Source organism: Sinocyclocheilus anshuiensis, unplaced genomic scaffold, assembly GCF_001515605.1.
Source record: "Sinocyclocheilus anshuiensis isolate Anshui unplaced genomic scaffold, SAMN03320099.WGS_v1.1 scaffold538, whole genome shotgun sequence".
Lineage (NCBI taxonomy): Eukaryota > Metazoa > Chordata > Actinopteri > Cypriniformes > Cyprinidae > Sinocyclocheilus > Sinocyclocheilus anshuiensis.
In genome coordinates this window covers 1,628,039-1,643,175 of record NW_015544166.1, presented here as the reverse complement: position 1 = coordinate 1,643,175, position 15,137 = coordinate 1,628,039, and the positions used below count along the sequence as shown (strand labels likewise).

Sequence of the window (15,137 nt, the reverse complement as noted above, 5' to 3'; positions counted from 1 at the left end):
ATATGTGGAGATAGGAGAAATCTACAGAAGGACAACCATCACTGCAACACTCCACCGATCTGGGCTTTATGGCGGTGTGGCAAGACTCAATCCTCTCTTCAGTTAAGACACATGAAAACACACTTGGAATTACCAAAAAAAGCACCTAAAGGACCCTCAGACCCTCAGACTGTGAGAAACAATATTTTGTATATATACTCTGATCAACCTGTTCAAAAAGTGGGATGTGTTCAATAAAGACGTGAAAGATTATAATTGTTTTTGTGTTGTTAAATTAAGTTTGCCAATACTTGTGACTTTGAAAATCAGAAGACATTTTATGACCAATTAATGTAGAAAACCAACGGATTCCAATGGCTTCACATTCTTTTTCTTGGCACTATATCTCTTTGTGTGCATGAAATGAGTGCCTGAAAGCACGGTTATGCAGGCTGGCTCCGTTTCAACAGTTTCTAATAATACAAGTCTGTATTAGGAGAACATCCCTGGTCGTTCACAATGTCACTGTGACTTTGTCTGGCTCCAGCCCCTCCTACCTTGGCACAGCGGGAACGAGAGCCACGTAAGTCGTGCTGACAGTACTGTGCTGTCACACAGCGGGCACACAGAATTTGGGTTGCAGGTGGGTCACAGCGACAGCCCCATTGAACTTTCTCCAGTGTTCTTTTATCTTGGGTGTCATTGCAGGTTAACAGAGCATGCAAATGCAACACACTGGGTTACCTCAGATTAATGTGAGTTCCTAAGAACATGGTCTTATAATAGTCCTGCTCAGATCAGTTGCTGGTAATGAATGAGTTAATATGAAATATTCATATGCAGTGTTAATTAAATTTTAGAAAATTGTGAAAATGCAAAGTTATTCCCTTTGTCGTTGCAATTTTTCAGAGGGTTTACCTGACTCACTTTCTCTCTCTCTTTCACACATTTCTCACATAGACACAAAGATGGAACATGATTTACAGCTCTTGTATCTTACTAAGTGTAATTGAATCAAACCTCTTCTGTTCAAGAATCTTTGCCACTGACAGGGACAAAAAGGATATTCGAAGAATGAACTGCAACTGCTTTTAGCATTGTTTAGTTGCACATGCTGTCTGTGTTATTTTAGTACTTTAGTAAAAAAAAAAAAAAATCCCAAAATTGAGAATTATTTTTAATTATTTTTTTTATTATTGAGTATTAAAATTATCCAAACTGGGGTTCTGAAATGTCCAGGAAACCCTATGGGATATGTGGAAAAGAAAAAAAAAAATTTGATATTACGGTTTCATTAAATTCAGAAATCATGAGATTAATCACAGTTATTTTATATTTAATGTATGTCTATTGAAAGCCATAGTTTAATAAATAAATACGTAAATAAGCAAAAATCATCACTGCAACACTCCACCGATCTGGGCTTTATGGCGGTGTGGCAAGACTCAATCCTCTCTTCAGTTAAGACACATGAAAACACACTTGGAATTACCAAAAAAAGCACCTAAAGGACCCTCAGACCCTCAGACTGTGAGAAACAATATTTTGTATATATACTCTGATCAACCTGTTCAAAAAGTGGGATGTGTTCAATAAAGACGTGAAAGATTATAATTGTTTTTGTGTTGTTAAATTAAGTTTGCCAATACTTGTGACTTTGAAAATCAGAAGACATTTTATGACCAATTAATGTAGAAAACCAACGGATTCCAATGGCTTCACATTCTTTTTCTTGGCACTATATCTCTTTGTGTGCATGAAATGAGTGCCTGAAAGCACGGTTATGCAGGCTGGCTCCGTTTCAACAGTTTCTAATAATACAAGTCTGTATTAGGAGAACATCCCTGGTCACTGTGACTTTGTCTGGCTCCAGCCCCTCCTACCTTGGCACAGCGGGAACGAGAGCCACGTAAGTCGTGCTGACAGTACTGTGCTGTCACACAGCGGGCACACAGAATTTGGGTTGCAGGTGGGTCACAGCGACAGCCCCATTGAACTTTCTCCAGTGTTCTTTTATCTTGGGTGTCATTGCAGGTTAACAGAGCATGCAAATGCAACACACTGGGTTACCTCAGATTAATGTGAGTTCCTAAGAACATGGTCTTATAATAGTCCTGCTCAGATCAGTTGCTGGTAATGAATGAGTTAATATGAAATATTCATATGCAGTGTTAATTAAATTTTAGAAAATTGTGAAAATGCAAAGTTATTCCCTTTGTCGTTGCAATTTTTCAGAGGGTTTACCTGACTCACTTTCTCTCTCTCTTTCACACATTTCTCACATAGACACAAAGATGGAACATGATTTACAGCTCTTGTATCTTACTAAGTGTAATTGAATCAAACCTCTTCTGTTCAAGAATCTTTGCCACTGACAGGGACAAAAAGGATATTCGAAGAATGAACTGCAACTGCTTTTAGCATTGTTTAGTTGCACATGCTGTCTGTGTTATTTTAGTACTTCATTCATCAAAAAAAAAAAAAAAATCCCAAAATTGAGAATTATGAGTGCTAGGATGCAGTAGACCAGATGTTTCCAAACTGGGGTTCTGAAATGTCCAGGAAACCCTATGGGATATGTGGAAAAGAAAAAAAAAAATTTGATATTACGGTTTCATTAAATTCAGAAATCATGAGATTAATCACAGTTATTTTATATTTAATGTATGTCTATTGAAAGCCATAGTTTAATAAATAAATACGTAAATAAGCAAAAATAAACAAAATTTGTTAAAATGTACAGAATTAGTTTTTTACAGATTCATTTTTATATATTAAATTAATCATAATTATTTAACATTTAATTTATGTCTGTTGACAGCCATAGCTTCATAAATAAATACATAAATGTATATATAAAAATATGACATTTTTTTATTACTGTTTCACTAAATTCAGAAATCATTAGATTAATCAGTTATTTTATATTTAAAGCTGCAGTCCGTAACTTTTTTTTGTTTAAAAATGATCCGAAATCAATATTTGAGCAAGTACATAACCAGCCAGTGTTCAAAACTATCACCTTACTTTAGCCTGTTTCACAATGGTTAGTTTAATGATGGTTAATGATGTTTTCTGATTTGAGTGGTACGGGTAGGTTTTCGCGGGAAATTCGAGCATGGCACTGCGTCATTACATCACGTCTGTAAACATGAAGAAGTTGTCCCGGCTAGTATGCTATATCGCATGTGAGGATCCTGCAGGTGGCGGATCGTTTATAGCCTTTTCTCACAGCAACTGGAATAATTAAATGTATCATTTTGATGGCGGATTGTAATCCAGAAAGGATTATGTGTTTATGAAACACATGTGAATGAAATTATATTCCAGTTTCAAATGTGCTTCTGATTACAGATAGCCTGGGATTACAAAGATTTGTATTTTAAAGACAACCAGTTCGAAGGGAGCATAATTTGCTTTTTGGGTTAAAAGAATTTCTTAATATGAAATTCGAATGGTATGACAATTAGAGATTAGACTGTGCAGAAATTTTTTTTTTTTTAATTAAGAATTTGAGAATAAAGTTTAACAATAATAATAATTTGCACGGTTTGATGTGATATGAGCTAACCGATCGTTACACTTAATCACCATTGGTAGCGCAATTTATTTTAATGCATTTTTTCTCAGTCAGACCAAACGTGGCAGACTTGTTACTTGTTCAGATGACAATATACGGTGAAAATTCTTATTTGGGTCATATATTCCAAGACGTAGGCTAGAATCTGTGATTGCGAAGTACAGTAAACATCCACACTGGTGCGGTGACTGACTGCCACACTTACTCTTCAGAACATTAGATTCATCCGGGCTGGAGCTGTGCCGACTCACAACCCACGCAAGCTAGATAATTCCGCACTCAGCTGCAATCCCAGGTTTTCAAACAGAGATGGCGACAAAGAGGAAAAACTTACGGACTGCAGCTTTAATTTATCTATGAACAATCATAGTTTGATCAATAAATCAATAATGGATCAATTAAATATATAAATTATAATGAACTAAATTTGATATTACTGTTTCAATACATTCCGAAATCATGATATTAATCACTAATTTTTTAGAATTTATATTGACAGTCATATATATATATTGACATTTGATTCCAGCTGTGTCTATTTTGTCCCTCATTATCCTGTGTTTATAAGCCCGTCTGTTCAGTTTAGTTTGTCGTATCTACTTGTTGTGAACGACATCTTTGTGCTCTGTGTCTCCTATTTGAATCATTAAAAGACTCTCGTTCTGAAAAATCTCTACGTCTCCTCGTTTCCTCGTGCCCGTGCATCCATTGTGACAGAAGATCCGACCAAAACCGTAACCTCCGTGTCTACCCTCCGTTTTTGTTTTTCGTTTTTCTTCATCCCGAATACCTCCTCTTCCTGCTGGAGCAGGGGGACAAAGCTCTTGAGGACCATACTAGACTGTTCCATCTGCTAGCAAGCACCATCAGCTACCCAGACGACACGCTCTGTGCGTTCTACGACGCCAGTCTAAATATCCAGTGCAGAGCGCCGTCGTCCGAAGATGGTCCTCGAGAGGATTTCGCCGTGTTTGTGGAGTGGATTCTGGCGAGAAACGGATCACCTCTCACCGACACTCCCGAGGATGATCTCGCCAGATCCACTCTGGACCCAGAGCCCAGCCCACCATCTCCCCGCTGTGCGGAGCTAAAGACCGAGCCCACCGATGACGGAGAGCCATTTCCCACCGCGATTAACGAGCCAGCACAGTACAGAGCGACTGAGCGGAGGATCGCCCCAGATGCAGAGCCCAGTCCATCTGAGCAGGTGCGAGAGCCGGCAACAGTGCCCTCCGCTCCTCCAGCTGCACCTCGTCGCTCCGTCCCACTGGCTCTGTTGGGCTCCTTCCTCCCGCCAGCTCCACCTTGGTCCTCAGTCGCTCCGCCGTGGATCTCCGTATTTCTGCCTCCACCTTGGTCGCCAGAGCCCTCGGCTCCAGCCTGGCCCCCCGGATCCTCGGCATCCCCCTGGCTCGTTGGCTTTCCGTCTCCACCTCGGGCTCCTCCACCACCTGCTCCGCCACCGTTGGTCGGCCCCCTGGAGTCGGCGGCCGCTCCTCCTTCCGTCGGCTCCACCGTGGGTCGCCGTTATGGCTGTGGCCTGGGTCCTGCTTGGCTCCTCCTGCTCCGGGCCCCTCCTGTCTCCTCCCTGGCTCCTCCCTCCTCCGTCGCCTCCCTGGTCTCTGTCTGTCAGCCCCCTCCCAGGTGTCCGTCCTCCTCCTGAGCCTCCTCCTTATTCCCCCCCCCGTTGTTCTACGGTGCGAGGACGCACCTTCCGGGAGGGGGGCGATATGTCAGGGTTCTGGACTGTCTGTGTGTGTTTTGCTCCCCGTGACCCAGTTTCTCCTCGTGTTAATTGTGTTAATTTGATTCCAGCTGTGTCTATTTTGTCCCTCGTTATCCTGTGTTTATAAGCCCCAGTCCCTTCAGTTTAGTTTGTCGGATCTACTTGTTGTGAACGTCATCCTTGTGCTCTATGTCTCCTATTTGAATCATTAAAAGACTCTCGTTCTGAGAAATCTCTACATCTCCTCGTGCCCGTGCATCCAGCGGATTGTGACATACATTTGTTCAAATGTACTGAATTTGATATTACTGTTTTAATAAATAAATTCAGAAATCATTAGATTATTCACAATAATTTAATATTTAATTTATATTTATTGACAGCCCTAGTTTTATTTTTCTCTTCAGGTTTGCGTAATGTTTTCAGGATAATATTTTACATGTAATATTTTTTATTCTTCACAGTATAGATCCTAATAATGTCTTTTTATACATGGTAATATACTGTATATCTAAAAAGAACTCAACTCAACAGAAAAGCATAGCGTGTCAATTGATAATTGTCCTCTACACGATCTCGCCAAACAACAGAGTACTATGTAGTCATCTGCCTTGTTTTTTCCATTTACAAATTCCACCCTCAGAAAGAGCAGGATAGATGCTGACAGACAAGAGAGTGAGAGTGACAGAAATGGAGCCGAGAAAGCGCTCAACAGATGAAGTGAGAGAGAAACAGCAGAGGGAGGTGGCTTGTTTATTTCTGCTTTCTTGTGTCAGATTTGCTACTAGATTTTCCCCAGAGACATAATTAAATCCCACCCTATTCTTCTGTGCTGTACTTATATTCTGCCAGTATTTATTAGACGTTTGAATGACATCTGATTGAAGAGGTTTGACAAAGAAGTGGAGGCAGAAGCAGGTCAAATAAAGGTCATTTATACTTATGGCCTGATGAAAACTATGGACTTTTTTTGGAAAACTATGCTGTGCAAATGTTGCATGCTCCATTTTTGCACCCCTATCTGTCTGAGTGGTGGAATAGAACAGTTTCAGCTCTGAAGGCTTAAAGCTGAGCTGCAGTTGTGTGAATTGAGCTCAGTTTTAGTCACTGACATTCTGTACACACCTGTTGCTTGTTGTCAGCTGTGTTTCTGGTGTTTTCAACAGAATCCCAGGATCATCTGTTTGTCGGTGTGAAGACTGTATAGAAACATATTTGTTTGGTATGGACCACGTTTTGGCACCTGTAGATCCCCACAGCAACGTAGAGTTACAGGTTTGCATTGTAGCAGAGGTGAATATTCACATATCTGCATTAATGACCTCTAGATTAATGTGTGTCTACTCTCAAAGCAACAACACCAAATCAAAGTGAAAACACCCCCTAAGAGTAGAACTTGTATGTTAAAAATGCTGAGTATTGTTATATAGTAGTATTGTTATATGAAAATGTTATATAGTAATAATTATTGTGTATTAATGAAATAATAATAACAATAAGCTACAAAAATTGTAAAATGTAATAATTTGTAATAAAAATTTATATTACTAATAATATTAAAGGGATAGTTCACCCAAAAATGAAAATTCTGTCAATAATTACTCACGTTCATGTCGTTCCAAACCCGTAAGAACTTCGTTCATCTTCAGAACACAAGTTAAGATATTTTCGACCCTGCATAGACAGCAATGCAACTACCACAGTCCAGGCCCAGAAATGTAGTAAGGGCATTGTTAAAATAGTCCATGTGACATCAGTGGTTCAACCGTAATTTGATTAAGCTACAAGAATATTTTTGTGCACAAAGAATGTACTTTTTTAACATTGTCCTTACTATGTTTCTGAGCCTTGAATGTCTTAGTTGCGTTGCTGTCTGTGCAGGATCAAATATCTTAATTTGTGTTCCGATGATGAACAAAGATCATACACATTTGGAACGACATGAGGGTGAGTAATTAATGACAGAATTTTTTTATTTTTTGGTGAACTATCCCTTTAAGAAATAATTTTTATTTTATGATATGATTTTATGATTTTCAGTCGCTAATCGAGTTAATAAGTGTCATTGTCTAGTTCATAAATTAAATTAACTGTTTTAAATGTCAATTTATTTCTTAATTTGAAAAGTGATTTATTCATTTATTTAATGGCACATTTAACTACATCTATGATTTGAAGATTCGTTTACCTTTTTGTAAAATAATACACGGTAAACAATATGGAAACCAAGTATATGTATATAAATGCATATACATACGTATGTATATAAATATACATAACAAATGAATAACGACTCTGAAGAAGAAATCTGTATAAAAATCTGAATTTATCTTCCCCCCAAAATTTTGTCATCATTTAGGCTACTCACTCACTCCAATTCATAACAATTTCTTCTTTTTTTCTCCTGCTGAATATTTTCAAAAGTGTGGGTAACCGAACAGTTGACTTCCAAAATATTTTTACCAACAGCTGTTTGGTTACTGTGATAAGATGCCACCTTTGCGATAAGTTTGTGAAATTTCATTCTTCCTAGAAATTCCATGGTCAACTGTAAGTATTATAACTGGAAAGTGGAAGCGTTTAGGAACAGCAGACCATGTAAAGTCACAAAGCGGTATCATAGAGGCGTATGGTGCGCAGAAGTGTAGTTGAATTATAGTTCAAAGTGTAGTTGAAGATAGCTGAACAATAGTTGAAGATTTCCAAACTTCCACTGGCATTAATATCAGCACAACACTTCCTGCTTTGTGAAATGGATTTCCATGACCGATCAGCTTCATGCAAGCCTCACATCGCCACAATGCCAAGCACCGGATGGAGAGATGTAAAGCATGCTGCCACTGCACTCTGGAGTAGTGGAAAAGTGTTCTGTTATGGTTCTCTGTTTGGCAGTTTGACGGGCGAGTCTGGGTTTGGCAGATGCCAGGAGAATGTTACCCATCTGACTGCATTGTGCCAACTGTAAAGTTTATTGAGGGAAGAATAATAATATAGGGTTGTTTCTCAAGGTTGGACAGGACCCCTTACATCCAATGAAGGTACATCCTAATGCATCAACCTACCAAGACATTTTGGACAATGCTATGCTTCTAATTTGTGGGAACAGTTGGCAATTCCAGCATGACCAATTCTGTATTAATGTCTATGTATTTAGAATGTCATTAAAGTCCCTTTTGGTGTAATGGACAGGTGTGTGTCTCTATTTTACTCATCCTCATTAGATGGATGCAGTGTGGTCATGCAATGACATTGTGACGTAAAATGGAGCATGTTCATTCTTTCCTGTCTTTGCTAAACTATTTTTACAGACTCTAAATTGGTTCACAGTTTACAGTTGCAACATTCTGTGATGACATTGTGGCATAAAATGGAGCAATGCTCATTCTTTCCTGTCTTTGCTAAACTATTTTTACAGACTCTAAATTGGTTCACAGTTTACAGTTGCAACATTCTGTAAAGGTCAGAACTGTAAAAACTATTTTTACAATGAGTTGTTACCATTTAGTGCTCTAAATATTGAAGTTATAGTCATATAAAGTCATATATTTCCAAGATATTGGAGACATGTAGGTCTAATGTGGCTCTGAACATAGAAACAGCACTCACTTCCTCAGGGAGTATAGTTAAAATAGAGAAAGAGGGCAAGAGAGAGAGAGCTTGTGTTTTGTATGGTACAGTCTTAATCCTTATATGTTAGCAGTTTCAGCCACTTTATTTCTCTCATCCATCATATATAAAATGATTTTATATTTGTATACCGTTCAGAAGTTTGAAATGTGAATTCTTTAGAATTTACTATTCATCAAAGGAAAAAAAGTATCACTGTTAATACAAAAATATTAAGCAGCATAATGGTTTTTATATTGGTTTGCACAGTTATTTTCACTTTCTCTTTCCTCTACTAAAGTAAATAGAGTTCACGCGCAGAGTTCACAGAAACGGATTGTTGCCATGTATTGTGCTGATTGTGAGTATGCAATTTGACAAGGAAATTAAGTCTGACGTCTTAAATGAGTCAAAACGTTTAATAAACTATTTACAGTACGTAATGTTTTACAGCTCGCTGGGTCGCCCCTGCCCCCAGCTTCCCTTTCCAGAAGACTTGGAGGGGGGAGGGACCGAACGGGATCCTATCTCAATTTTCCATTCACTGCTCCAAGTTTCCGTCCCTCTTTTTTTCACCACATCCATTTTCCCCCAACCCGTAGCGCTATACTTAGCATGTATGTGCTCTGTTTTTATGGCTACTGTGGTGGTTGTGATTATACTGCTGTTGTAATCTCATGAAGAGAGTTTCAATCGAATTTCATCAGCTAAACCAAAAGGGGCTGGCAGCCTTTCCCGTCTCCATACGCTGTTGAATGAGCTACATTCTGGCACCTGTGATCCATAACAATAATTAGTTTTGATGATTCATCTCACCAGAAGGGATCAGAGAGAGGAATTGATTTGGCATAAGGCTTGTTAGGGTTTGAGCTGTTTTTTTTGTTGTGTGCATAAATTTTATTTATTTTTTTTCCTCTGGGCAGAAGAAAATTTAGCTGCTGTTACAGATGCAGATTTCATTGTCAAGTTGTTAGCTATGAGCAATATAGAGTTTCAATCAGATAGCACATACTATCAAAATACTTCTACTGTTTTTTTTTTTTCTGAAGATATTATGGATAATTATATAGCTGAAAATTATTAGATTTCTGTTTTTATTTATCATTTATTATTTGTTATTCAAACTTTAAAATGCATATATAAGTAGGCTAATCATTTAATTGACATATTTATTTCACCCTCAGCTGAACCTGTAATAAGAGCTATCAGCAAAACAGATCTGGCCAACACATATTTGCATTCTGGAGAAAGTCAGGTTTCTATATACAGTGTGTTTTTGCAGCATTGAGCAATGTAGCCAATCACAGACATGTTGATTTCTTGAACGCAATGGCCAGTCAGAAGTGTTTAAGTCAGAATCCACTGACCATTCAAAACACCAAAGTTTTTGTTCAAAGCTTAGTTTTCATTTCAGTAAAGTGTTGACACGATATAAGAGATTCATTGTGTAGTGTAGAGTGCTTGATTATAATGGAACTATGTGAGAAACTTTAACTCTAAATGACAGGCTGATAGGTCTGCTAGTAATCACATTGTTATCTACACCGCACAGCTGATTGGTTCATCACATGAACAGCCAATGAGCTTGCTGCTTAACATTCAAATACTTGACCAGTGTTCGCTGTAGCAGTTTGCAGCATGCTTTCAGAAACCCTCCACCTTCCCCAGCTACACCTGTATAGATCTGCTATATTATATGTGCAGCAGCGGTATACATTACATGCTCACAACAGAATGTGGATGCATTGGGAGTTTTTCGCAGCTGCAGCAGCGTGGCAGAACTGTTCCGCCAAGACCAAATACATTAACATTGCCATATATATTACCATGCTAATCTTTCCAAGAGTTGTCATGACAGAACTAAAATGATTGACAGATTTTTTTTATTATAAAGGGAGCGCTCTTTACATTCTTTCTAGGTTATATGTAATCCATTCAGAATTTGAATTTAACTCTCGGAATTGCAATGGTTGACATAGTCATAATAATCTAAATTTAATAGTAAACCACTTACTTCAGAAAGGCTGTGATGCACACTGGATAACAAGCACCGCACCATCATATTCTCTTATTCTCCTCACATTCTAAAATCTAATCTCCAAATCTAATCACCAGGTTCACTTCAAGAATGAAAAAAAGGGCGTTGATGAGTTTTACTGTAAAAGCAACACAAACTGAAAGAGTATGGGCAATTTTTATTGCCCATAATTTAGTATTTTTATTATCTCTTTATATGAAACATAGACTTTATTCAGTCCAGAAAAAGACTCTTCCAGCCTAGGGTGAAGTCAATATATACGGTAAAAATGATGTGAAACAAATATAATGTTTTAAATGGAAAACACGACAAAACAAATACTTTATTTCTCAAGAGAGGTCAAATAAGTGTCAGTCATTGAACTGCCAGTAGCGAATGAAATGTTGGGGTGGCACTCGGGGTGGCCAATCAGATGTCAAATGCTCCACCACTGCATAAGGTCTTTCTGTCATTCAATCTGCTTTAGATTATATTTAAGTTAATATTTATTATTCATGTAAAACTTATATCAAGCATTTAATCATAAGCCTATAGATGGTACTTTTTTTTGGAGATAACAAGCACACATTCAGTAACGAGAGTGGTGGTCTATATAAAGTTTACCTGCATTTAAGTTTAAGATTGTGTGAGTGACACATATCCATGCAGTGCTATTGTTTGATACATTCCTATGGCATCAATATGCTCATACTAGTCTTGCCTTAGGCCTTTGGTGGTTGGCCCTCATGGCTAAATATACTGCCTTTCCTCACGTGGTTCTTCTTCTCAGATTACATTGTTTTTTTTTAAAGAAAATGTTCCCACTAAAACCGGCCAAATTCATCACCCTCCAGCAAGAGGGAATTTTCAGCAGCACCTTGTTTTGTGTGCGGTGGTTTGTGTTTTATGCTGCAGGACGTCTTGCATACATTCAACGCGCTCTGCAGCCATGGCTTTGAGTCACACTGATAAGATTCATAGTGGTGGTGACAGGATAAGGACCTCGGTACGGATTCACTTACATGACACCCATATCCCACCCTTTACACCTCTCCCTCTCCCTCTGCCCCACACTCGTTCTGCTTTGCTTTAACGGGCTTCTATAGTGCTATATAGTGCCCTTAGATGGAGGCGCAATGCATGTTGTCTGCTCAACAGTTTTAGATTTATGTTGAGTATTTAAAACAGCAGGTGGCTGGTCAGCAGTGCTGGGCTAATCTGAGACTATGGGCGGGGTTAAAAAATGTATAATCATTGATTTTATATGCATCCCCCTTCATGTTATAACAAATTAAGAATGACATCCTTTAATGATATTGTTGGTCAGCCTAAAATTAAAGTTTTGTCATTTGTTCACCATCATGATGTTCCAAATCCATATAGCATGCCACATAAGCCATATAATCTAAATAAAATGCTACACCTTTAATATGACTTGTGTCACAAATTAAAATGGTATAAAGGTATTAAATCAGAAAAGAAGGAAAAGAAGGTCTTAAATTCATAAAGTCATGGCATTAAATGTTGCATGCACTGCAAAAAATGAATGTTTTCCTCGGTATTTTTGTCTTGTTTTCCAATACAAATAACATTGAATCAAGATACGGTTGTTCGAGATGAAAAATTTTTGAAAAAAGTCTTGTTTTCTGAGACATGTAATAAAATTGAAGAGTTTATGTGGGGAATGAAAGCTTATTTTCTCTTTGAATTCAGTAGATTTTCTGAGCCCATTGGCAGATATTTGCTCTTTTTTGAATCATAAACCTTCATTAAACTCCTTAATTTGGATCAGTTTCACAGAAAACAAGACTTAGGTCATTTTGCTTCTCAAGTAAATGTATCTTGATTTAAGATTTAGACATTTGCGCTGGAAAACAAGACAAAAATGCTAATGAAGAACATCAATTTTTGCAGTGTGATCAGAAGGTATGGTAAAAGCTATGAATTAATATGACAGATTTTTAGTGATTATAAAAGGAGCACTCTTCGCGTGCTTTCTAGGCTATATATAATCCATTCAGAATTTGAATAAAAGTTTTGTTTTTCATGATGCTAAGAGGACCAGCAGCCACATGGTGCAAAGCCACCCACATATAAATATGCGATTCACTCTCAAAATTGCAATGATTGACATTGTGATAACATGTCAGGAGTGTCTAGTGCCACCCTAGACCCCTCTCTGGCTCCGCCACTGTATTTTTCTTACGCTTGAACCGATAAATACACACAAAATTATGTGTGTATGTCTTAAGTGAAGTACATGTAAACAGAAAGAAATTGGATGTGAATTATTGTATTGGATCCATGCATTTAGTCTTAAAGTGACAGCAGCCTATAAATACCTGCTGCTGTCTGTGTCATTTATGTGAACAAAAAAACAAAACACAGTTAAAAAAAATTATTATACAGTTAATTGTTACATTTCTATACCTGAATGCTACTATTTTATTTGTAACTTTGTTCTGTTGTATGTATCTATGTTTGTAATTTGTGCATTTGTTCTTTATTTCATTACTAACTGTTCACTTGTTTGAACTTTATTAGTTAGGCTAGAAGTTTTTGCTCTAGTATCGAAGAAGTACTTCAAGTGTTCTTTAAGATGAGTGAGATCAGTAATTGATAACTAAATCTGATTGGTTCTTTGTGTTTACAGGACCCGGAAATGGGCGATGCAGATGCAGGAGGAGCTGGTGCAGTTGATCGATGCTGAGACCGGCATACAAGAGCTCCAAAAAGTAAGACCACACATTTGTATTTCAACACACTAAACAAATTTTATGCAGCTATGAAAATGTTATATACTTCCACAAAATAAAATACAAATGTGAGTCACATTAGCTTGATAATTAGTATATATCCCAGCTATAGAGTGCTACAGCGGCTTTAGTTCCGGAAGTATGTTGAAATCCGGACGCAAGTTAAAATAATGATGGCTGATGGCTTCAACAAAAGCATATACCATTGATTAACAAAATCCGAGCTTATAGTAGATCCTGTCTCAGTTTTAGTTTAAGTTGTCCTTAAAAATCTATTTCCCCGTGCAGAAAAGGAATGGGACTTGCTAGTGCAGTAGTTCTAGAGTTCTCCTTTCATGGATGAAGGAAAGTCGTGACATGAAGGTGAATAAATGATGACAGAATTTTCATTTTGGGTGAACTGGTACAACTTCAAAAGGAGCAAAACTGCATCAGCATCTCTGTCACCCAGTTTCAGCAAAACCTTGTGCTGTACGTCATGCAGTTTGCCATTCTGAAAGCGTTTGTGTCCATTGCCAAAGACTATTTAATGTGTGAGAAAGTCAAAGAATTTCATCAACCCACAATGCCTGCTGCCAGCTGTTAAGCTTGGTGGCGATCTTTAATGGTACATGTGGTCATCTTATGGGGGTCATGAGGTCCAGTGTTTTCTCTGAACCAAAGATTGTTCTATTATTAATTTTTTTTACAGGACTAGGTACACACAGTGATACAATCACAATCTTTTACGGTGTATTTTAATTCCTCATTCACACTACTAAATAAATTAACAAGTATATCCCTCCAACTTTTTTAATTTATGGACTTTTTACAACAATATTGATGGAAACAGTTAGAAGAAAGACAGAAAGTGATAATTCTTATTTTGACCTTGATGTTAACATTATATTTATTATATTATGTTTTTATTTGTTATTCTATTCCAGTCTTCTCAGCACATCCTCATTATTAATGTTTCACAGTTGACCTTCTAACCACTAAATAATTTACTGTTTGGTTTAGCAATGTCTGAAAACTATACATTCTTGACAGCTTTACTGTTTTTACATAGTCGTGTTTTGGATAAATTTACGGTGGCCGAGAGAGCTCAATGCGCTGCTAATGAAAAAAAAAACACATGCAAATAGAAAAAACACCTGCAAATTAAGAAAACATCTTCATCAATTTGACAACACACGCCAAGCAAATGCTCACAACACAAACAAATAAAGAAACGCGCTTGCGTTGCAAAAACAGAAATGCGCTGCAAATGCTCACAACACAACCAAATAAAGAAACGCGCTGCAAATGCTCACAACACAAACGAATAAAGAAACGGACTGCAAAAACAGAAATGCGCTGCAAATGCTCACAACACAAACAAATAAAGAAACGGGCTGCAAAAACAGAAATGCGCTGCAAATGCTCACAACACAAACAAATAAAGAAACGGGCTGCAAAAACAGAAATGCGCTGCAAATGCTCACAACACAA

General features: G+C 37.7%; 1 protein-coding gene across 1 annotated transcript in view; it reads left to right on the top strand.

Annotated features, from left to right (window-relative positions):
• Positions 1–15,137, top strand: part of LOC107695911 (voltage-dependent calcium channel subunit alpha-2/delta-1-like) — a 65,729-nt gene that overhangs the window by 26,252 nt on the left and 24,340 nt on the right. The window contains exon 2 of the mRNA XM_016496024.1: positions 13,562–13,643. Within this exon, the coding sequence (XP_016351510.1) occupies positions 13,562–13,643 (82 nt within the window). The remainder of the gene's footprint in view (positions 1–13,561; positions 13,644–15,137) is intronic.